This window comes from Mirounga leonina, unplaced genomic scaffold (genome assembly GCF_011800145.1).
Source record: "Mirounga leonina isolate KUSES-001 unplaced genomic scaffold, KU_Mleo_1.0 Mir_106, whole genome shotgun sequence".
Taxonomy (NCBI): Eukaryota; Metazoa; Chordata; class Mammalia; order Carnivora; family Phocidae; genus Mirounga; species Mirounga leonina.
This window is the reverse complement of record NW_023270232.1, coordinates 4,524,776-4,550,126: the sequence shown is the minus strand read 5'-3', so window position 1 is coordinate 4,550,126 and position 25,351 is coordinate 4,524,776. Positions and strand designations below refer to the sequence as shown.

The 25,351-nt window shown below is 39.0% G+C and overlaps 1 protein-coding gene across 2 annotated transcripts in view; it reads right to left on the bottom strand.

Moving 5' to 3' along the window:
- Positions 1 to 1,674: 1,674 nt before the first annotated feature.
- The window catches only part of LOC118018049 (ATP-dependent RNA helicase DDX50-like), a 38,188-nt gene continuing 14,511 nt past the window's right edge, over positions 1,675 to 25,351 (bottom strand). For both annotated transcript variants that reach the window (XM_035016530.1, XM_035016526.1), the window contains 8 exons: positions 23,911 to 24,060; positions 11,126 to 11,287; positions 10,527 to 10,646; positions 9,470 to 9,543; positions 9,086 to 9,245; positions 5,344 to 5,478; positions 4,171 to 4,215; positions 1,675 to 2,174 (listed from right to left, as the gene is read on the bottom strand). In XM_035016530.1, the coding sequence (XP_034872421.1) occupies positions 1,896 to 2,174; positions 4,171 to 4,215; positions 5,344 to 5,478; positions 9,086 to 9,245; positions 9,470 to 9,543; positions 10,527 to 10,646; positions 11,126 to 11,287; positions 23,911 to 24,060 (1,125 nt within the window). In that variant the 3' untranslated portion in view covers positions 1,675 to 1,895. The remainder of the gene's footprint in view (positions 2,175 to 4,170; positions 4,216 to 5,343; positions 5,479 to 9,085; positions 9,246 to 9,469; positions 9,544 to 10,526; positions 10,647 to 11,125; positions 11,288 to 23,910; positions 24,061 to 25,351) is intronic.

The following is a 25,351-nucleotide window of genomic DNA, read 5'->3' as shown; positions in this document are numbered from 1 at the left end:
TCTCATGGGCTATTCAATATTAAAATATATCTAATATTGAACTAATCATATCCCCCTTCCCTCCCCATGTAACTTTTCTTGTTCTTCCTCCTACTAGCTTATCTCAGTGACAAAAATCTGTTTCATTCTTCTCATCTCTCTCATCTTCCAACTCAATCAAGCACTAAGTCCTAACAATTTTTTTTTTTTTAAAGATTTTACTTGTTTGACAGAGAGAGACGCAGTGAGAGAGGGAACACAAGCAGGGGGAGTGGGAGAGGGAGAAGCAGGCTTCCCACCGAACAGGGAGCCCGATGCGGGGCTCGATCCCAGGACCCCGGGACCATGACCTGAGCCAAAGGCAGACACTTAACGACTGAGCCACCCAGGCACCCCAGTCCTAACAATTTTATTTCCCACAACTTTGGAGGTGCCTGGCTGGTTTGGTTGGAGGAGCATGTGACTCTTGATCTTGGGGTCACTGAGTTTGAGCCCCACATTAGGTGTAGAGATTACTAAAAAAAATAAAATAAAAAACTAAACAAAAAAACTTTGGAATCTAACCATGCTTCTCAATGTCACCACTGCTATTTAGCACAGGTTCAGAAGCTAGACTTCTCGGGGTTTAAATCCTCACTCCACTACCTATTACTCAGCTGTGATTCTGGACAAGTAGTAAGCTCTCAAATGCCTCAGTTATTATCAGTCAAAATATGTTACCTAACATTAGTGCAGACCACCATCACCTCTACCTTGGATTACTCCAACAGCAACTTAAGAGGTCTCCTGACCTCCAGTCTGGCCCTTCTCCAATCCAGTCTCTTCATTGCAGCCAATAATCTTTTCTAAAACACAGATCTCATCATGTTACTCCTTACTTTAAATGTATTAATGGTTCACCACTGTCTTCAAGAGAATGTTTAAACTTAACAAGGCACAGAAGGCCTTTAAGATCTGGTCCCTGTTAAATACTATCGTTCTCTCTTATTCCTATCCTCTGCCTGTCATATGCAAACCATACTAAACTAATTGTAGGTCCTCAGACTTCCTATGGTATTCTTTGGCTCTGGGTATCTGCATATGCTCTTCTTCCTGCCTGCAAACCCTCTCCCTTCTAAACTCTTCTTCCCACCATACACATACTTGCTTAGATCAACAGATACTGTTGTTTAACTTCTTCTTTTGGGTATCACCACTTGTAAGCCTTTCTGACTCCAAGACTGGTTTGGTGCACCCCAACTAGGTCCTTAGCATTCCATACCTACCTATTTTACTCCTTAGATGTTAATCTCACTCATAATTGCTTGACTGTCTTTAGACTGTAAGTTCCTTGAGGATAGTGCTATGCCTTGTGCACCACTATATCCCTAATGATTAACATAGTGATAGGCACACAGTAGACTTCAATCATTATCTGGTGAATAAATTATTGAGTGTACAGTGCTTGCACACCCTTTTAATGAACTATATATAGAATTTAAATGCTACACCTAACCAATCAAGTCACCAGTTTCTACAGCCCTTCAATGTAGAAGGGATTTCTTATTTTCTACCACATATCCTATGGAAGGAATGACCTGAATACAAATACACTACATTTTGCAAAATGCAAGTTATCTTAAGTAAAACTAATTTGACTGTTCTGTTTTAGAAGAACCTGTAGAAGATTACATTGACAAAATTCTTAACGCACAGTGAAAAGAGACAATAAAAGGAGTTTTTTTATTCAAAGGTATAACTGGATAAGTAGATTTGTTTACAACCATTCTTGCGAAATACTTTTTAAAAAAATATGACCAACTTCTTTGCAAAGAGCAGACACATACCTCAACTATGATGACCTAATTTTTGGTGGATAATGTACATGATTAGGCAGAAATAGGCAAGCTCACACTGGTAGATTAACTATCAAATACTCAGTCAAAACTCCGTTTGTGGACCCCGCTTCTTGATCGATTTCTATTCCCACTTCGTCTTCTACCATCTTGTCGACTTCCTGACCGACTTCCCTGTCGACTCTGTCTACCTGACCGGCCACCAGATCGACCACCTGACCGGCCCGACCGGCCGGACCGGCCACTTGACCAGCCACTCCTCTGCCTGGAGTTAGAAGATGTGTTTCCATCATAATATTCTTCAATTTCGGGTAACTTGGCTGGCAATGAAAGTATCCAGTCTGAATCATGCCACTCTGCCTGTTGGGGGAATTTAGAGGATTAATATAAATACAAAATGGAAACCATAAGCAAGCATATGAGTACAGAAAATTCTTTTTTAATATCCATCATCTATTAGCTAAAGGCCATCTATCCATTTAAATTCGAAGTATCTGAAACAAAACTGAAAACAAGAAAACAAAAACAAAAACATATTCAAAGCTCATTCATTAAAGTTCCTAAATTTTAGTGTTAGGAGAAACTCTCAGGCTCATTTTGAGACTCATAATTTCACACTCAGTTTATACATTCTAAAAGAGAGCACACTGGGGCGCCTGAGTGGCTCAGTCGGTTGAGCATCCGACTCTAGATTTTGGCTCAGGTCATCATCTCAGGGTTATGAGATCGAGCCCTGCATCAGGCTCTGCACTCAGTGGGGAGTCTGCTTGAAATTCTCTCTCCCTCTTCCTCTGCTCCTCCCCCCCACTCTCACACACTCCCTCTCAAATAAATATTTTTTAAAAATTAAAATTAAAAAATAGGGGCGCCTGGGTGGCTCAGTTGGTTAAGCGACTGCCTTCGGCTCAGGTCATGATCCTGGAGTCCCGGGATCGAGTCCCGCATCGGGCTCCCTGCTCGGCAGGGAGTCTGCTTCTCCCTCTGACCCTCCTCCCTCTCATGCTGTCTCTCATTCTCTCTCTGTCTCAAATAAATAAATAAAATCTTTAAAAAAAAAAAAATTAAAAAATAAATAAGAGAGCACTGATTTCTTGGCACAAAACAAGCAGGCCACTAATAAGTAGTGCACTGCTTTCAGTGGTTATATTGACAGAAGCAAGAAGTGAGAGCTAATGATGGAGACTAAAAACCTGTTGAAAATATGTAGCCACTGGAAATAATTTGGTATCGGAGTAAAGAACTCAAGATTATGCGAATCAGCAGCTCACAAGAGCATCACCATGTTATATCCTACTACATTAACTATTATTGTGATCATGAGTTGTCAAGGAAAGTGAATATTAAAATACCCTGTTGAGGGGGCACCTGGGTGGCTCAGTTGGTTAAGCTACTGACTCTTGATTTCGGCTCAGGTCATGGTCTCAGGGTCGTGAGATCGAGCCCCGAGCTGGGTTCCGCACTCGACGGGAAGTCTGCTTGAGGATTCTCTCTCTCCCTCTTCCTCTGCCCCTCCCCCTGCTCGCGCTCTCTCTAATAAATAAATAAATCTTTAAAAAAAAAAAAAGTGTCCCTAATAGTTAGGTATACGGAAATATTTATGGGTTGAAATGATAGAATACCTACAATCTGTTTCAAAAGAATACATACAATTCTTAAACCCCTTCATCTGTTTCACCCAAACTGCCACCCACCTCCCCTCTGGCAACTACTAGTTTGTCTCTGTATTTAAAAATCTATTTTTTTTGGCTCTTTTTTCCTTTGTTCATTTGTTTTGTTTCTTAAATTCCACGTATGAGTGAAGTCATATGGTATTTGTTTTTGTCTTAATCTTACTTTGTGTAAAATAAAAAATTATAAAAATTTATTTAAGCACACCAGGTGTCATATGGAAGTGTTGAATCACTGTGTTGTACACCTGAAACTAATGTAACACTGGATGTTAACTATACTGGAATTTTTAAGTTTATTTAAGCATTAAATAAAATATTGTTGTCACTTTCTCCTAGTATAATATGGAAGAGAAAGAGACAAAGCTGAGTTTGAAAAAAAAAAAAAAGCATACATACAGGAGAGTGGGAAAATGGATGGAAATGACATGAAACCATAAAACAAACTGGCTATGAGCTGATCAATGTTGAAGCTGGGTGATGGGTACATGAATATTCATTATGCAATTCTGTTTTTTATATTTGAAATTATTCATAATAAAAATGTTTTAAATTATGATACAGACTAGATATATTACATTAAGGAATGTTAACTGATTTCGGCATAATAATGATATTGTCACTTTTTAAAAATTCCTATTTTTAGAGAAACACACTCAATTATTTAACAGATAAAATTTTAGAAATACCTGTAACCTTTCTGACTCAGTTGTGGGAACATCAAAGCAAACACCCTAAAAGCAAAATGAAAACATTTTTATTCAAATGCAGATGAGTTGATTTTTTACCAATACACTAATACTTGCTGGTAATTTTATAGTAGCTAAAAAAGGGGAAAAGATAGGGTGTGCCCCATGAATGTTTGTAAGATTAAAAACAGCTAACATATAATAATGCATGACACAGAGTGGCTGCTTATTGTATTTTCTAAGTTTGAAAAGTAAACACAGTATCTAACAGGAATCTACTACTACTACTACTACTACTAAGAATCTAGAGTATTCTTCAGAAAAGTTCTTGTAGACACTGTAACGTTTAATGTATAAATTCCTTGAAAAATTTAGTGCCGAAAAGTTTGTTTCTATCCTGAAGAGCTGCAGTGTTTATCAGATAATAAGAATGGTATAACCCAAGATGTTTCTTTTTTGGACCTGGTTGCCAATAAATTGAAAGTTAATTTAATTCTCAAGTAAGGCAACTAGTTTGGCTTAAGGATCTTGTTATATTTTTCCCTCCCCTCCACATTTTTTCTGAATGAGTATATTTGTCTCATACTTGCCACAAAACATTCTTGATGGTAACAGTAAACTTTGAGAGAAATGAGTCTTTCTAATAAACAATCAAGATAATAAATTCTAGACTAGAATAAGCCTATGTAGTAAAGTTAGATAAATATCTTTTTCAAACCATTAAAGAAACAGAGTCACTAAGATTAGAGATGGTTTTAACTTTGTTATTTCAAAAATGTATTAAAATACTAACTTACTTAATTATCCTCATTAACAACCAAGAGAGGCCACTTAAAAGTCAATATTGAGTATTCTCTAAATAACAGAGTTGTTTAGCTATTGAAATCATAAGTTATTTAGTCATAGAATAAAACACCACACATAACCACACACAGTATGTATCCAAGAGCAGAAACCTGGATAACTTGGTTATTATACAAACTAAGCAGGATGACTTACAGCTTTCTAGAGGAATGGGTTATTTACATAACTCCCCAAATTTACAACGGGAAACAAACTATCACACAAGAAAACTGTATTATTCATCTCATTAGACTTCAAAAAAAGAAAGAACAAAATCTGCTAGACATTTAGAGTTGACTGAAAAGCTTTTCCTTGTCTAGAAAAACCTACCATATTTCCTTTTAGGAGGCACATTCTGGTAATTTGGGAGACAGCATTACTACTCAGCTTTCTGTTAAGTTCTTTCCATGCACAGCTGATATCCTGTATTTCTTCTGGGCTTCCCAAAGTCATGGTGACAAACCCCTTAAGAAATAAAAGTCACGTTATCTTTGGAAAAAAAGCAGCAGCAGCAGGACAATGAAGTTCTAACTCTACAGCCCTTCATGACGTCACTGTACAGTTCTCATGAGCCATCAGTATAACATGGCTGCCAAAACAAGTAACTTTTTTTAAATAAAGATTTTATTTACTTATTTGATAGAGCAAGAAAGGGCACAAGCAGGGGGAGCGGCAGGCAGAGGGAGAAGCAGGCTCCCCACTGAGCAGGGAGCCCGATGCGGGGCTTGTTCCAAGAACCCGAGGATCATGACCTGAGCCAAAGGCAGATGCTTAACCGACTGAGCCACCCAGGCATCCCAAATATAACTTCTTTAAAACTATATTAATAGAAGACTAATGTTTACAGATCATTCTTCTTTGTATTTCTGTAAAGACTATATATTTAATTCTAACCAACATGCTTTAAGAGATAATTAAACTAGAGCACCAGAGAAAAGATAAAGTAGTGAAGAACTGAGGAAATGCTGAAAGAGTCAAAGTTAGCTTGGAGTGGAAAAACAAGAAGACATAGATCTCTTTAAACTTTTGAAGGACTATTACATATCCAAAAATTACTTGTTCTGTAAAACTTCACTAGACAGCAAAAGGATCAACATGAAGAAGATACAGGAAGGGATTCATCTAATAATTTTGTCTTTTTTTAAGTCAGCTCTACACCCAACATGGGGCTTGAACTCACAACCGCAAGATCAAGAGTGGCATGCTTTATTGACTGAGCCAGCCAGGAGCCCCTCATCTAACAAATATCTGAGTGTCCCTTATATATGTGCCAGAGACTATAGTAAGTGCTAGAGATTCAGCAGTAAATAGTCCTTTGTCTCATGCAGGTTACATTCTAGTGTTGGGGGTGGGGATGGTGGGGATGAGGTGGGGTAGACAGTAAACAAATAAGCAAATACGTCAAATGCCAGATAGTAATAAGCATCATAAAGAAAAATACAGCAGGGCAAGGAAATAGAGAGTAAAGGGAAAGGTAAGCTATTTTAGACAGGGTGATCAGGAAAGACCTCTCTGATGTGGTGATATTTGAAGAGAGACCTAAATAAAGTGAAGGAGGAAGCCATGCGGTAAAAAGAACGAACATCTGAAACAGTGCAAGTGCAAAGGTCTTGTGCAGGAGTAGGTTTATGTTCGAGTAACAGGTAGGTTAGGGTAGCCGAAACAAGCAAGGACAGAGTGATAAGAGATGATGTCAAAGAAGTACCACTAATACAGTTTCTAAGATATTTAATCAGAAGTTAAGATAACCCATCTGCCAAAGAGGGATTCTTTTATTAGATAAGGGTTGGGAATAAATGATCTCTTAGGTACTTCTTAGCTCTAAAGGCTATCTTAATATTTTCCTAAAAGATATGGCTTAAGTATTTTCTTTAGAAGTACTTGATGGGGCACCTGGGTGGCTCAGTCGGTTAAGCATCTGCCCTTGGCTCAGGTCATGATCTCAGGGTCCTGGGATCGAGCCCCGCGTAAGGCTCCCTGCTCGGCGGGGCATCTGCTTTTCCCTCTGCCTCTCCCTGTGGCTTGTGCTTTCTCTCTTGCTCACTCTCTCTCAAATACATAAAATCTTAAAAAAAAAAAAAGTACTTGGTGGGTTACTAGGGAAAGGGTACTTGCTCACTGCTAAAGCATTACCCCACAAATCACTAATTACAAAGAGTAAAAGATACCTTTACAATGGGACTATAGGGCAGTTTCCATTGTAAACAAGTGATCAAACTAAGCATTATTAGTACTAGAACAATCTGACATTATATGCCTCCTACTGTGATATGGTATAAAGTACATAATATCACCCATAAGGGTACTTTGGCCCAAACGGTTTAAACTGAATGTAAAATCAAGCTTTGATTTTACTTCCAGTTTATAGGAAAGGCTGAATAAAGGCAAAAGTTAAATGATGTATGAAAAGAAAACCAGAAAAATCCAGGTAAGAAATTCTAGACTCTGATCTACACAACTAATCTACACTCTTCAAAAAATTAATCAAATTAATAAAAAATGATGGGAAAACAGTTCCAGATTAAGAGAAGCATAACACCAAATATAACATATGAACTTGAATTGGATCCTGAATTTTTTTTTTTTTTTTTTTAGATTTTATTTATTTGAAAGAGAGAAAGAGAGCACATGCACATGCACAAGTGCGTGCATGGGGACGGCGGCAGGGGGCCAGATGGAGAGAGACAGGCAGACTCCATGCTGAGTGCATAGTCTAACATGGAGCTCAATCTCACAAATCTGAGGATCCAGATGTTTTTTAAAGATACACAGTGTGGGCGCCTGGGTGGCTCAGTTGGTTAAGCGACTGCCTTCGGCTCAGGTCGTTGATCCTGGAGTCCCGGGATCGAGTCCCGCATCAGGCTCCCTGCTCAGTGGGGAGTCTGCTTCTCCCTCTCCCGCTCCCCCCTCTTGTGCTCGCTCTCTCTGATTCTCTCTCTTAAATAAATAAAAATCTTAAAAAATAATAATAATAAAATAAATAAAGATACACAGTGTGAGGGGCGCCTGGGTGGCTCAGTCTGTTAAGTGTCTGCCTTTGGCTCAGGTTGTGATCTCAGGGTCCCGGGATTGAGCCCCGTGTCAGGCTCCCTGCTCAGTGGGGAGTCTGCTTCTCCCTCTCCCCCAGTTCATGCTCTCTCTCTCACATAAATAAAATCTTTAAAAAAATATAAATAAAATAAAATAAATAAAAAATAAAGATACGCTGTTGGGGGGGGCATCTCGGTGGCTCAGTGAGTTAAGGCATCTGACTCTTGGTTTCGGCTCAGGCTCTGGTCTTAGGGTCGTGGGATGGAGCCCTGCATCAGGCTCTGCTCTGGGTGTGGAGCCTGCTTGGGATTCTCCCTCTCCCCCGCTGCTCAAGCTCTTTCTCTCAAAAAAAAAGAAAAAAAAAAAAAGATACATAGTGGCAGGGGGTCGGGGGAGAGCTGGGACACATGAAGTCACCCCCAGCAAAATTACATTTGACTAAACCATCAATACTTGCCAGAGAGAAAACATTAGACACCCCAGATGTACTCCCATATACTATACCAAATTGTCACATGCAAGTTTACCTGCCCTGACCTTTTTGTTCTCCTCTTCCACCAACTCTCCCTCTTTCTCTCAATCTCTCTGTCCCCACCCAGACATCAGAGAGCTTTCTTGCTGAGAGGTCCTGTTATCCAGAGATTCTCCTCACTTATACCTTGATGAGTAGTAAATCTTTGAACTACTTGCAACCAATGGGTCTGGTGTGGTTTGTTTTGACATCTGATACTAACCCAGCAGGGGGGCCAGGTAAGGTGGTGTCAAACTACACACATACCCCACCCGCACACACATAGCCGCTCAACATATACAGGTAATCCTAACTTTGCATGGCACTGTGTTAAATGCACAGAATCTATGCTTTGATTTGCATGGTTCCATGCAACTTACAAAATAAAGAATAGGGTCTGGTGTGTAAGTTTTAGTTAATACAGTACTGTGCAAAGTGAAAGTCTCCTGTCTTTCTCTCAGATAGATGGATTATCTATGGTTCAATTTTAATCTTTTCTCAATCATACATGATTTTCTCACAGATTTCTACCTTATCAGAGGTGATCAAAGATCGTGGTTCAAAACTTGATGCACCAGAGATGTGGGCTAATGCTGCAGCCAATGCATCCACTGCCCCTTTCTCTTCTATCAATCTCTGAGCTGATGGTCGGAAAAAATCAACAGCAGCATAAGAAACGGAAGCCAGAGACCTATGGTTTAAAAATAGTAAATTTTCTTGGTCAAGACAAAGGTAAAAGATTAAAGATAAGAGAATGAATGGGAAAAGAAAGAGCAACGTTTTCGTATTTTAACATAACTAAAAGTCTGCTGGTAAAACTGGTGATTAAGTTTTCTGATATTTGAACTAGGAGAGCTTAAAGATGAATAGCCTAATACAAAAGAAAAACTTATTCAGCAAGTTCAGAAAGCATACCTGATGGCATCCATGCTTTTAGATTTAACTAAATCCATTGTAGAAGGAACACCTACACGTTTAAAAGTAATTCCCTGAAAATGAAAGAATTACATTAAAGAAAAATGGAAGTCTTTACAATTAATTCCTAAATTCATATAGTTTGTTGAATTTCCATTTCTTGGACTTAAAGATTTCCAAGCCCCAGTAGATCAAAAGACCTGCTTTTTCTAATAAATCATCAATTACAAATTCTAGGAAGAAGAAAAAAAATTTAATTGCCCTTAGTTACAATCATGAAATTTCACTTGCAAAATAAAGCTGATTACAAAAAAGGAAAAAAGATGCTCATCACCTCTATCAACTTTTTTTTCTTATTACCCTATCTCATTTTACAAAGTAGATGAAATAGTGTTTAAAAACACACATCATGGGGCGCCTGGGTGGCTCAGTTGGTTAAGCGACTGCCTTCAGCTCAGGTCATGATCCTGGAGTCCCGGGATCGAGTCCCGCATCGGACTCCCTACTCAGCAGGGAGTCTGCTTCTCCCTCTGATCCTCCCCCCCTCTCATGCTCTCTCTGTCTCATTCTCTCTCAAATAAATAAATAAAATCTTAAAAAAAAAAAAAAAACACATCATGAAAATAGGAAAAAATGTAAAATACCACACACACACACACAAAACAAGCCAAAAAAATGTATATAATTTCTTATAGAAACTGGCCATGTACCATCATTACTCAATATAATCTTAACAAATACACCAAGACTATGGCAGTCACCCCTTTATAATGCTAGACTATGAGATACTGAAATCACAATGCACTTCTGATTTTAGAATCAAGGGAGAAACTCAAGGGAAAAATGAGAAAGTCAGCTCTTCTGTCTTCACAATAAAAGCTGTATCAAAACAAAGTCTTGCAGCTCCTATAAATTTAGCTCTCCACATGCTTCACATCCAAATGCAGCTTAAACTGAGAAAAGTTGTAAGCATCTATTTGTGAGAACAAATATAAAAAGAACTCTTTTCTAAGACATCATTTAGATAATAAGACTGAAATAATTTAATTCTACTTACTGCTTTTTGTTCCACATATCTTAGTTGACCTCTTTCTCTGGGTTGATAAAAACATATGCAAATCCCTGTCCGGCCAGCTCTACCTGTTCGTCCAGAACGGTGAATATAGGACTCAACATCCTGAAAATAAAAAGAGGCAATACATTTTTTTAAATCTGGCAAAAAAAAAAAAAAAATCTGGCAAGTGACAGTCATTCCAACAACCAAATAATAACGCTAACAATAACAAAACTACTACTACCAATGATAACATTTTTATTTCAAACCTATTGCTCTTTCAACATCCCGAAGAAATTTTATGCTGAATTTTTGGATTCAAAGGAATAGGATTTAAAATCTTTTTATCCACCTCATCCCAGGGCTCTTCATATGACAACTTTTTATAATCCCTTTGCATGATTCCATGCTTCAAATCCAAATAAAGAAGTTAATCATTTGCTAAGGCATCAGATTCTGACCAATTTAACACTACATTAGTAAAAAATGGCTAACAGCAAGAACAGATAACATATTTTTCATATCCCAAGCAATATCTTATAAATAAAATAGCAATTTACACAGCTGTTCTTATATTCCCTAAATAAAATTTCATTTCTTACCTGGGGAGGAGAACTTTGAATCACCAGATCAACCTCAGGAATGTCCAAACCACGGGCAGCCACATTGGTTGCCACCAAAACTTTAAAACTACCTTCTCTGAAGCCTTTCAGTGTAATTTCTCTTTGTGACTGTGCAATGTCCCCATGTAAACATTGGGCATTCTATTTGAAAAAAGGGAAAAAGTAAGTGTACAACTCACACTTGTAATTAATAGCACCCTAACACCATGTAGTCTGTGCTCTTTGTTGTTGTTGTTTTTTAAAGATTTTATTTATTTATTTGACAGAGAGAGACACAGTGAGAGAGCAAACACAAGCAGAGGGAGCGGGAGAGGGAGAAGCAGACCTCCCACCAAGCAGGGAGCCCGATGTGGGGCTTGATCCCAGGACCCTGGGATCATGACCTGAGCCAAAGGCAGACGCTTAACGAAGTAATCTCTACACCCAACATGGGGCTCAAACTCATTACCTGAAGATCAAGAATCAGACGGTTCACTGACTAAGCCAGCCAGGTGCCCCAATATTCTTAGTTTCTGATAATTATAGTAATGCATGCTTATCATTCAAAAAGACCAAATGTTACAGAAAATATTTAACACAGGGTGCTGGGGTGGCTCAGTCAGTTAAGCACCTGCCTTCGGCTCAGGTCATGATCTCAGGGTCCTGGGATCGAGCCGTGTCAGGCTCTCTGCTCAGCAGGGACTCTGCTTCTCCCTCTCCCTCTCCCTCTGCCACTCCCCCTGCTGTGCGTGCATGCTCTGTCAAATAAATAAAATCTTACAAAAAAAAAAATATTTAACACAAGATGTAAAAGCTTCCCTCAATATCAGCCTCCTAGTAATTCATTAACAGTTTGGTGAATATTCCTCCAGATATATTTTTTTAAAACACACATACAGGGGCTCCAGGGTGGCGCAGTGGGTTAAGCACCTCTGCCTTTGGCTCAGGTCACAATCCCAGAGTCCTGGGATCGAGGCCCACGTCCGGCTCCCTGCTTAACAGGGAGTTTGCGTCTTTCTCCCTCTGCCCCTTCCCCTGCTCATGCTCTCTCTCTTCCAAATAAATAAATAAATAAATCTTTAAAAAACCCAACATACACACACATACACAACCCACATGTAACAGCATACACTATAATTTATGCATTTACTTATAAAATGGGATCATACTACATAATCAGTTTTGAAACCTGCTTTACAAATTATCTTAGCTATTTTTCCACATCTAGAACTCTACTTCATTTTTTAAAAACTGTATATGATTTCATCATATGATATAGTACCATTTATTTCAGCACTATCCTATTGATGACCATTTGGATCATATCCAAAGTTTTCTTCACCTTTAGAAACAATACTACATTGTATGAACAATGTTGTACTTGTATCTCTGCCCGCCCACCCCGTCCCCGTATATGTGTATTTCAGGAGGACACATATCTAGAAGGTGAATTTCTAGGTCAAAATTATGAACATTTAACATTTTAATAGCTATTGCAAAACCGTGTTGTAAAATGAGGTTCTGGGGGTGGGGGGCACCTGGCTGGCTCAGTGGGAAGAACATGCAACTCTCAATCTGGGGGTTGTGAGTTTGAGCCCCACATTGAGTGTAGAGATTACTTAAATACATACATAAACTTAAGGAAAAAAAGGGTTGTGCCTATTTACTCTTCAACATTTACGAGTCTTTAGTTCATCCATACCCTACATCCATGTATATTATGAATCATTATAATCTTTGTGAATCTAATAGGCAAAAATGATTTCCCAATGTTGTTTTAATTTACATTTCTGTAATATTTAGTGAGGTTGAACCTATTTTTATACAATTGATATATTCTATTTGTACTGCAAATAATTTTTCTATTACAAACTAATGTCCTAGCATTCTAGCTATTAAAATTTAAAAGTTCAGGGGTGCCTATGTGGCGCAGTTGGTTGAGGAGCTAACTCTTGGTTTCGACTCAGGTCGTGATCTCAGGGTCCTGGGATTGAGCCCCATGTCAGGCTCTGTGCTTGGTGCAGAGTCTGCTTGACACTCTCTCCCTCTCATTCTGCCTCTTCCCCCTGCTCGCTCTCTCTAAAATAAATAAAATCTCTAAAAAAATTTTTTTAATGTTTTAAAAGGTTCATAACAATGATTTAACCCTAACCCTAAAAAAATTTTTTTAATGTTTTAAAAGGTTCGTAACAATGATTTAACCCTAACCTTAGTAACTAAGCCTAATGCATTCATGAGTGAATTCACCGAGTACTTGCTATGCACCAGATTCTGGAACAATCATAAAGAAACAACCCCGGGACAGACAAGTTGACAGGCATTTTCAGTATAGTATGATATGTACTTTAACCAGGTGCAGGGTGCTACTGGAATACTTAAGGGGGAAACCTAACTTAATTTTGTTTAAGGGGAAGTCAGCACTGAAGGTAAGACCTGACATATAATAAGAACTAGTAGGTAAAAGGAAGAGCAGGAGGCTAGGGAGTTCTGGGCAGAAAAAAATTTCATACATAAACAGTGTGTCTGGGAACTACAAATATATGAATATTACTGAACCATAGTGTGAAAGGGGAAAGTGATGAGAGATGAAGCTGGAAAGGAATATGAATTTAATCCTGCGGACAACATGAACTGAGTGACTGGAAGCAGGAGATTATCATGAACATACTTGCATTGTAGAAGGAACACTCTGGTTATAATGTGTAGAATGTATTAGAAAAGGGAAAGGCAAAAGTCAGGGAGACCCTGGTAGCAGGCTCTTGTAGAAATCCAAAAGAGGTCAGTGGCCTCACCAAGGTAGTGGCAATGCCCATCTATTCATCCAATAAATATTTAGTGATCTACAACATGATCTAAGGATAAAATAGCAAACAAAAATAAGATCGCCTCCATCCTCACAGTCTATACTTTGGTAGGGGAGATGGAAACTAATCAAATAATGAGGCATGCAAATAAATTTAGCCAACAAGTGTAACTGATATTGTACCAGTCTAAGAGGCAAAGAGCATTTATTGATTTATTTTTAGAGAGGGAGAAGTGGGGAGGCAGAGGGAGAGAGAGAGAATCCCAAGCAGGCTCCACATGGAGCCTGACATGGGGCTTGATCTCACAACCCTGAGATGATGACCTGAGCTGAAATCAAGAGTCAGATGCTCAATTGACTGAGCCACCCAGGCACCCCATGGCAAAGAACATTTACAAGAGGACAATCTGACCTATTTTGGGGCAAGGAAGAATTCCCTGTAAGTGGTGCTCTGAATTTTTATCTGAAAGATGAGTAGGAGTTGCTAGGCAAGAAAGATTACAAGTTCAAGAGCCCTGTGGTGAGAGGAAACATGGCAAGTATGGAGAGCATGCAGAATGAGGAGAAAGTATGATAAAATGAAGCTGGAAAGGTAAGTAGGGACTAGGCCATAAATAAATTCAAGAACTATTGGTAGATGAAATTGGGAGGAGCTGGTGAAGGGAGGAGAAATGAAATATAAAGGAAAGAAACATTATACATGACTCCTAGATTTCAAGCTTCTGAAACAGTAGTAAGAAAGAAATAGACCATTTTGAGGGTGCCAGGGTGGCTCAGTTACGTGTCTGATTCTTAGTTTCGGCCCAGGCCATGATCTCATGGGTCATGGGGAGCCTGCCTGAGGAGTCTCTCCCTCTGCCCCTCCCCCCACTCTCACTCACACTTGCTCTAAGATAAATAAATCTTCAAAAAAAAAAAAAAGAAACGGACCATTTTATTTTAAAGATTTTATTTATTTATTTGACAGAGAGATACACAGCAAGAGAGGGAACAAAAGCAGGGGGAGTGGGAGAGGGAGAAGCAGGCTTCCTGCTCAGGGCTCGATCCCAGGACCCTGGGATCACGACCTGAGCCGAAGGCAGACGCTTATCGACTGAGCCACCCAGGCGCCCCTGAAACGGACTATTTTAAACCATAGGAGATAGAATCCAAAAATACTTTGTAGTTAACTGAACAGCAAATGGTAAGGAAGAAAAATCAAGGGTGATGTGTAGATTTCTGATGTAGTCTATGGGTAGATGTACCATTTAACAATAGGGAATGTTGGGAGCGCCTGGGTGGCTCAGTCTTTAAGCGTCTGCCTTTGGCTCAGGTCCTGATCCTGGGGTCCTGGGATCGAGCCCCGCACTGGGCTCCCTACTCAGGGGGAAGCCTGCTTCTCCCTCTCCTACTCTCCCTGCTGTGTTCCCTCTCTCGCTGTCTCTGTCAAATAAATAAATAAAATCTTAAAAAAAAACCAAAAACAAAACAATAGAGAATGTTGGAGACAGAATGGGTATAGGAAAATAGAAAAGAATGAATTCAATTTTAGGTACCCAATAATGGGTTGCGGTGTTTGTGGCCAGTAGGATAAACATAGGTCTAGATTCTGGAGACAGAGCTAACCTGGAAAAAGATTTAAACATTATCAGCATATGCACAAGAGCCACAGGAGTGATTAGTTATATGCATCTACATATGTAGCTATACTTCTTTATTTCTATACTTATTGTCTGCTTGCTGTTAAGAAAACCATTGTACTAAATGCTTTAAATAAATGACTTCATTTAAACCTTAAAAGTGGAAAAAATTTATTTTTAGTATCACTTATTTATTTATTTTGAGAGAGAGAGAGTAAGCAAGCGAGCATGTGAGCAGAGTGGGGAGGGACAGAGAGAGAGAGATAATCCCAAACAGGGATTCTGTGGAGCCTGACAGGGGGCTCGATCCCACCACCGAGATCATGACCTGAGCTGAAATCAAGAGTCAGATGCTTAACTGACTGAGCCACCCGGGTGCCCCATTAATATCACTTTTTAAAAGGGAAACATGGGCAAAGAAATATGGAGTGACTTCAAGGTTACACAGCTAGTAATACAACTGGGATTTAAACCCTAATATGTCTGACTCCAAAGTCTGTGATATAAATCACTATGCTCAGGAAGAATCCATCGAATGAGAAGAAACAAGTACAGACGTTAGATCTGTGAGGAATGCCAATATTTAAAGTATGAACAAGAATACAAAAAGAGGGGCACCTGGGTGGCTCAGATGGTTAAGCGTCTGCTTTCGGCTCAGGTCATGATTCCAGGGTCCTGGGATCGAGCCCCATGTCAGGCTCCTGGCTCAGCAGGGAGCCTGCTTCTCCCTCTCCCTCTGTCTCCCCCCACTGCTCATGCTCTCTCTATCTCTGTGTCTCAAATGAATAAATAAAATCTTAAAAAAAAAAAAAAATACAAAAAGACCTCAACAAAACTGAGAAAGGTTAGCCAGAGAAGGAAGAAAACCTTTGTGATATCACAGAACCCAAAATAATAGAAATGCTCAAGAAAGGAAACATTATTACCTTACTGGTGTTTTAAGTCATAAACATACTTTAAAATAAATTGGATGGTTTTTCATAGTAAAATTTTCAAATCCACTTTTTAAAAATTTTTTAATTCAATTAACATATAATGTATTATTAGTTTAAGAGGTAGAGTTCAGTGATTCATCAGTCTTACACAATACCCAGTGCCCATTACATCATGTGCCCTCCCCATGTCCATTACCCAGTTACCCCATTCCCCTACCCCCCCTCAAAGTCACTTTTAAAAAATTTGATACAGGGCGCCTGGGTGGCTCAGTCGGTTAAGCGACTGCCTTCGGCTCAGGCCATGATCCTGGAGTTCCGGGATCGAGTGCCACATCAGGCTCCCTGCTCAGCCGGGAGTCTGCTTCTCCCTCTGACCCTCCTCCCTCTCGTGCTCTCTCTCATTCTCTCTCGCAAATAAATAAATAAAATCTTAAAATAAATAAATAAATAAATAAATAATTTGATACAGTAGCACCTGGGTGGCTCAGTCGATAAGCGTCTGCCTTCAGCTCAGGTCATGATCCTGGGGTCCTGGGATCAAGTCCCGCATCAGGCTCTCTGCTCAGCAGGAAGCCTGCTTCTGCTTCTCCCTCTTCCACTTCCCTGCCTGTGTTCCCTCTCTCTCTGTGTCTCTCTTTGTCAAATAAATAAAATCTTTAAAAAAAATTTGACACACTGATTTTTTTCACTTGATAATTAGTCCTAAGAAGGGACATAATACATTTATATTACCAGTGATGGTTTCCAGGTCTCCAACTTATGAGTAAATTATTTTCCAAAAGTTTGTGTGCATGCATGCGTGGGTGTGTGTATGTATGCATGTGATTGTTTAGAATTAAGAAAGCATTGTTCTGGGGCACCTGGGTGGCTAAGTTGTTAAGCGTCTGCCTTCGGCTCAGATCATGATCCCAGGGTCCTGGGATCCAGCCCCACATCCATCGGGCTCCCTGCTCAGCGGGAAGCCTGCTTCTCCCTCTCCCACTCCCCCTGCTTGTGTTCCCTCTCTCGCTGTCTCTCTGTCAAAAAAAAAAAAAAAATCTTAAAAAAAAAAAAAAAAAAAGAAAGCATTGTTTTGGTAAAACCTGACCTTAAGAAAAAAATTACAGGGGGCCTGAGTGGCTCAGTTGGTTAAGCGACTGCCTTCGGCTCAGGTCATGATCCTGGAGTCCCGGGATCGAGTCCCGCATCGGGCTCACTGCTTGGCAGGGAGTCTGCTTCTCCCTCTGATCCTCCTCCCTCTCATGCTCTCTGTCTCTCATTCTCTCTCTCAAATAAATAAATAAATTCTTAAAAAAAAAAAAAAAGAAAAAAGAAAAAAAAAGAAAAAAATCACAATTTAAAAATAAAAAAAAAGAAACTAACCACTAAAATTCTCCCATTAGTCCCTAAAATCCTGTATCACTTATAATGATGTGCTACTACTACTTTTTACCTAAACAATAAACCAGCAGAGGAGAAACTGCACTGCTCTCAACCATAGAAGCTGGTTAGCATCCAGTAAGAGGGGCATTCTCACCCAGTCTTTGCAGCAAGGCAAGTCCTCCCTATGAGATAAAACAATAGCTTCTGCAACACTATTGCTGCTGAGTGTTCTAAAGCAGTAACAGGAAAGGTAAATCAACTACCCTTGATCACTTTCACTATTTAGCAATTGTCGTCCGTGTATACTGTATAAAGAGCTAAAACTATAATCAGTTAAAATAATACTGGGGAAGATGTCGACAGCATAGTCTTTGAATCTCCAGTTCCCATATAAAAACAAACGGAGCAATTAGGATAACAAACTTAAAAATCCACAGACATCTATGACAAAAGTAAGAGACAAATATTTTCATGATTTCCAAAACATGAGCAGGTAGGGACAAGACCTGTATATATGGGGCAGGGGGGAGATTCGCTGGTCCTAAGAACAGATAATCCCTAGAAAGCACAATGGACCAATTTGAGAATAGCAGCTGAAACTAGGAGAGTTTTTGTACACTGAAGGGCGACTGTCAGGATCCAGAGGTAAGGTCTGAAAGAGGCTGGAGCAGCTGGACCCTTTATGAACTTTCAAAATTTATAAACCAATGCTCCCTTGCCAGGACAAAGCCCCACAGTAAGGAGAAAGGGTTGAAGCTAGGATCCAAACTGAGGATGCCAGGGATCACAGAAGCAAAGGAAAAGAAGATCCAGATAAAAATGAGGGAAAAGACAGCCAGAGCTCAGAAAGTAGGAGATCTTTTCTTTTTTAAACAGCTTTATTGAGATATAATTTACACACCAAACAATAACAGAAGTAGCAGCTCTACAGCTGTGAAGCTTGAAAACTATTCTGACCCATGCCTCCCCATTTAAAGTTCATAAAGATTAATTTCACCCAAGGGGTGACTGGCTGGCTGAGTCAGTACAGCATGCGACTCTCGATCTTAGGGTTGAGTTTGAGCCCCACGTTGGGTATAGAGATTACTTAAAAAAAAAAACTTAAAAAAAAAAAGATTAATTTCACCTAAAAATGAGCAATAGTAAAGATCACAATTCCTAACACCAAAAAACCCCAAATAATCCAATTAAAAAATGGGCAAAAGACATGAACAGACATTTCTCCAAAGACATACAAATAGATGGTCAACAGACATATGAAAAGATGCTTAATATCACTCATGACCAGGGAAATGTAAATCAAAACTACAATGAAATATCACCCTACACTGTCAGAATACCTAAAATCAAAAACACAAGAATCAGCAGGTGGCAAGGATGTAGAGAAAAAGGAACCCTTGTGTACTGTTCGTAGGAATGCAAACTGGTGCAGCCGTTGTGGAAAACAGTATGGAGGTTCCCTGAAAAGCTGAAAACAGAGCTACCCTATGACCCAGCAATTGCAATACGGGTATTTACCCCAAAGATACAAATGTAGTGATCTGAAGGGGCACGTGCACCCCACTGTTTATAGCAGCAATGTCCACAATAGCCAAACTATGGAAAGAGCCTAGATGTCCATCGACAGATGAATGGATAAAGAAAATGTGGAATATATATATATATATATATATACACACAATGGAATGTTATGCAGTCATCAAAAAATGAACTCTTGCCATTTGCAATGACGTGGATGGAACTAGAGGGTATCATGCTAAGCAAAATAAGTCAATCAGAGAAAGACAATTATCATATGATCTTGCTGATATGTGGAATTAGAGGAACAAGGCAGAGAATCATGGGGGAAGAGAGGAAAAAATAAAATAGTATGAAACCAGAGAGGGAGACAAACCATAAGAGACTCTTAATCTCAAGAAACAAACTGAGGGTTGCTGGAGTGGAGGGGGGTGGGAAGGATGGGGTGGCTGGGTGATGGACACTGGGGAGGGTATGTGCTATGATGAGTGCTGTGAATTGGGTAAGACTGATGAACCACAGACCTGTACCCCTGAAACAAATAATACATTTTATGTTAATTAAAAAATAAATTAAGGGGCACCTGGGTGGCTCAGTCGTTAAGCATCTGCCTTCGGCTCAGGTCATGATCCCAGTGTCCTGGGATCGAGCCCCACATCGGGCTCCCTGCTCCGCAAGAAGCCTGCTTCTCCCTCTCCCACTCCCCCTGCTTGTGCTCCTTCTCTCGCTGTGTCTCTCTCTCTGTCAAATAAATAAATAAAATCTTTAAAAAAAAAAAAAAAGTTAGAAATAGAGGCTACCTAAGCTACCCTAAGATCCAGTAATTGTACTACTGGATATTTACCCCAAAAATACAAAACACTAAATCAAAGGGATACATGCATCCTTGTTTATTACAGCATTATTTACAACAGCCAAACTATGGAAGCAGCCCAAGTGTCCACTGACAGATGAATGGATAAAGGAGATATGGTATGCATATACAATGAAATATTATTCAGCCATAAAAAAAGAACAAAATCTTACCATTTGCAACATGGATGGAGCTGGAGAGTATGATGCTAAGTGAAATGAGTCAGAGAAGGACAAATACCGTATGATTTTACTCATATATGGAATTTAAGAAAACAAATAAACAAAGAAAAAAAAGAAAAAAAGGGAGAAAGATAAACCAAGAAACAAACTCTTAAATACAGAGAACAAACAGATAGTTACCAGAGGGGAGGAGAGTTGGGGGAGGGGTGAAACAGATGATGTGGATTAAAGATGCTCATCATCATGAGCACTAAGTAATGCATAGAATAGGTGAATCCTGTACTGTACACCTGGAAATAATATAACACTGTATGTTAATTATACTGGAAATAAAATTAAAAACTTAATTAAAAAGACCACAGCTGAATCCCACAAAAAGTAATTAGAAGAGGGAAAAAATAAGCAGAATAATATCCCCACAAATCATGAAAGAGCTCTAGAAAGGCATGCCCAACAAAACAAATGGAAAGTATAACATTATGTGTCTGAATAAGCTAAGAGAAATTTTTAAATAATACATGAAAGAACAAGAAAAATCAAAATGAGAAAAACAAAAAAAGAGGTGAAATGACTCAACCAAGAAGCAGAAAGATAAAGACTCTTCACAAATGAAGACTTTACCGGAAGGAATAGAAGATTGAGCAAACATAAGAGCTAATGCCTTAAAAATAGGAAATCTTGAAAAAGTGAAATAAAGAGATGAAAAGGATTTGAGATAAAGTGACAAAGAAGAGAAAAAAAAAAAGAAACCAACATAGAAAGAGGACCTAAAGAAAAAAAAAGGCAATCAGACAAACCAAACACCAAAAAATTATAATTCAAGAAAATTTTGCTGAAATATTAAAAAATATATTTGAAGCTACAGGGTACCCACAAAAAGTGACCACGAACAATACAAAATACATTCAAATAAAACTACTGATTTAAAAAAAAAAAAACTACTGATTTAAAGATTTATTTATTTTAGAGAGAGAGAGACAGTACCTGTGCGAGTGTGGGGAAGGGCAGAAGGAGAGAATCTTCAGACTCCCCGCTGAGTGCAGAGCCTGATGTGGGGCTCAATCTCACAACCCATAAGATCATAACCTGAGCCGAAACCAAGAGTTGGACACTTAACCTGAGCCAGGGGCCCCTGATTTTTAAAGAAAAATTTAGAAAGTCTTTTGCCTGAAGGCAAAATATTATAAGAAAAAAAAAAAACCAGACTGGAATCAGACTTTTTACAGAATGCTTTACCCCCAAAACAATGGCAAAATATATTCAAGACAATGAAGGAAAGAAAACATGAACCAAGAATTTTAATATCTAGCCAAATGGTTTTCAGGTATAAATTTACAAATATGCTATTATTAACAGGCAATATTATTTCCATAAGCCCTTCTTCAGGAATCTACTAGATAACAAGTCACAAACAACAGAAATGATTGGACAGATACTGACATAAGAACTGATAGCATTACTATCAATGGATGTTAATATCACAAAAAGAGAGCGAGCTACACATTATATACTCCTATAACATAGTTTTGCCCTAATTAAACAAACCAACCCAAATTTTCAGAAAATACAGAAGACAGAGGAACATGTTAAATGATGCCACAAGGAAGCAATACTCTAGATTATGGAAACTTGGTTTCTTAAACAACAAAAAAAGCTCTAAGAAAAAAAATAGATGAGGGGCGCCTGTGTGGCTCAGTCGGTTAAGCATCTGCCTTTGGCTAAGGTCATGCTCCCAGGGTCCTGGGATCAAGCCCTGCATCGGGCTCCCTGATCAGCGGGATATCTGCTTCTCCCTCTCCCTCTGCCTGCTACTCTGCCTACTTGTGCTCTCTCTCTGGCAAATAAATAAATAAAATCTTTAAAAAAATGTTTAAAAGAAAATAGATGAGAAAGGAATCCATATATTAAAGAGACTTAATGAAATCACACAATTTACGAATCTTATTTGGATCCAGATTCAAGACAAAAACTATAAAAGAAAAAACAATCATGAGGCAATCGACAATCTGAACACTAGTTGACATTTGAAGATATTAATTACTGTTATTTTTAAATGTGGTAACAGTATTGGGGCACCTGGGTGGCTCAGTCGTTAAGCATCTGCCTTCGGCTCAGGTCATGATCCCAGGGTCATGGGATCGAGCCCTGCATCGGGCTCGGCGGGAAGCCTGCTTCTCCCTCTCCCACTCCCCCACTTGGGTTCCCTCTCTCGCTGTGTCTCTCTCTGTCAAATAAATAAATAAAATCTTTAAAAAAATAAAAAATAAATAAATGTGGTTAACAGTATTGAGTTTAAAAAAAAAAAAAAATTCTTGGGGCGCCTGAGTGGCTCAGTCGTTAAGTGTCTGCCTTTGACTCAGGTCCTGATCCCAGGGTCCTGGGATCGAGCCCCACATCGGGCTCCCTGCTCGGCGGGAAGACTGCTTCTCCCTCTCCACTCCCCCTGCTTGTGTTCCATCTCTCGCTGTGTCTCTCTGTCAAATAGATTAATAAAATCTTTAAAAAAAACAATTCTTTTCTTTTTTTTTTTTTTTTAAAGATTTTATTTATTTGACAGAGAGATAGTGAGAGCAGGAACACAAGCAGGGGTAGTGGGAGAGGGAGAAGCAGGCTTCCCGCCGAACAGGGAGCCCGATGCGGGGCTCGATCCCAGGACCCTGGGATCATGACCTGAGCCGAAGGAAGACGCTTAACGACTGAGCCACCCAGGCGCCCCAAAAACAATTCTTTTCTTTTAGAGACACATATCCAATTATTTATGGATGTAATAATACGTTATCTAGGGTTTCCATCAAAATAATTCAGGAGCAGGAAGTGAGTGGGCATGTGGATGAAATAGGATAACTGTTGCAGCTGGAGAATGAATACACAGGGGTTCATTACACTGTCAACTTTTGTATATGTTTAAAATTTTCTACTATAAAAAGTTAAAAAAGACATATAGACTTAGTATTCTGAGCCATTCATTCAATAAATATTTGTGATTCATTTTATAACACAACTTTAAAATACTACCCCCTCTTGCTCACAGAAACTCATTTTGTTTCACTTTTATATTTTCAAGATCACATTATGCAAAGTCTTAAAAAAGCCTTCTCAGGAAAATGGGTAGACTTCTATCCTGACTTAAAAGATCATGACAGGCTGGCTATAACTTCCTTCTGAATTAGACTCAATTCTAAAACTGACAATCTTGGGGTGCCTGGATGCCTCAGTCGGTTAAGTGTCTGACTCTTGATTTCGGCTCATGATCTCAGAGTCGTGAGATCAAGCCTCCCCTGCTGGGCTCCATACTGGGCAGGGAGCCTGCTTGGGATTCTCTCTCTCTCCCTCTCCCTCTGCCTTTCTCTCTGTACCCCCAGGCATGCTCTCTCTTCCCCGCCCTTCTCTTTCTCTCATAAAAAAAAAAAAAAAAAAAAAAAGATTATCAAACCTAGTCCACAAAGGACAGTATTTTTGTTCAATGAATCATCCCTATAATCTCAATTAGAGAAAGCATGAGAAAATACTTACCTGTTTTATATGTGGATTCATGGCCATTTCAGTTACATTCTTTTTGGTTTCACAGAAAATAATAGCCCTCCCTTCAGACCCACTGTAGACTTGAAGGACGTCTCCAATAACTGCTGGCCTCTGAGACCAATGGCACTGGATGGCCAAATGCTTTGAGGAAAGAAAATACCAAGTATCTGTTTCATTAAAATTAGTGAAAAAGACTTATTTTGTATATGTTTTTTCTATTTGTTCAAGAATCGACCTTTCTGGCATACAATAAAACAATTCTCCCCAAACCCACTTAAAAACAATATACAAATGGCCATCAACAGGTGAAAGGATAAACAAATTGTAGTATATTTATACAATGTAATACTATTCAATAATTAAAAGGAGCTAAAAAAAAGAGAAAAGAATCAACTACTGATACATGCAACAATATGGATTAATCTCAAAACATATGCTAGGTAAATGAAGCCTTACAGAAAGAGAATACACACAGGATTCCATTTATATCAAGCTCTAGAATAGGCAAAGCTAATCTACGGTAGAAAAAATTCAGAACAAGGGAGCCTGGGTGGCTCAGTCAGTTAAGTGGCTGACTCTTGATCTCAGCTCAGGTCTCAATCTCAGGGTAGTGAGTTTAAGCCCCATGTTTTTAAGCAGGCTCCATGCCCACTTAAAAAAAAAAAAAGAAAAGAAATCAGAACAGTAGCTATCTCTGGATGGGGGACTTGACTGAGTAGGGACATGAGGGAAATTTCTGGGATGATGGTAATATTTCTATATTTGGGTAGGGGTTTGGGTGATACACATGTTACGAATTTGTCGAAACTGAACAAATGTACTTAAAATTCTGGGTTTATTGTATGTAAATCTTATCTTTTAAAAACTAAATGTTATATGAACCTCAAAAATATACTAACTAAAAGAAGCCCAACACAAAAAGTCACATATTATATGATCACATTTATATGAAGTATGCAAAATAGGTAAGTCCCTAGGGACAGAAAGCAGATTGGTGATGCCAGGGGCTAGGAAAAAGGGAGAATGGGGAGGAACTAACTGCTTCATGGTTATGGGGTTTCCTTTTGGGGTGATGAAGTTCTGGCAGTAGAGAGAAGCTATGGTTGCAGAACATCACGTATGTACAAACACTCAATTGTAGATGTTATATACAGTTTATTTAATTTTGTGAATTTTGCCTCAAAAAATTTGAAAACATCGAACTCTAGTTAACAATATACATGCTAAAGTACTTATGAGGAACTATGCTCATTTCTGCAATATGAAAGGAATAAAAAAGATGGATATAAGTGAAATATAAAGTGAAATTCATATATAGTGAAATATTAATGGTAGGATCTAGCTGGTGGCTATATGAGTGGTCACTGTAAAACTCTTTTGACTTGGGGCACCTGGTGGATCAGTCGGTCAAAAAGTGTCTGCCTTCTGCTCA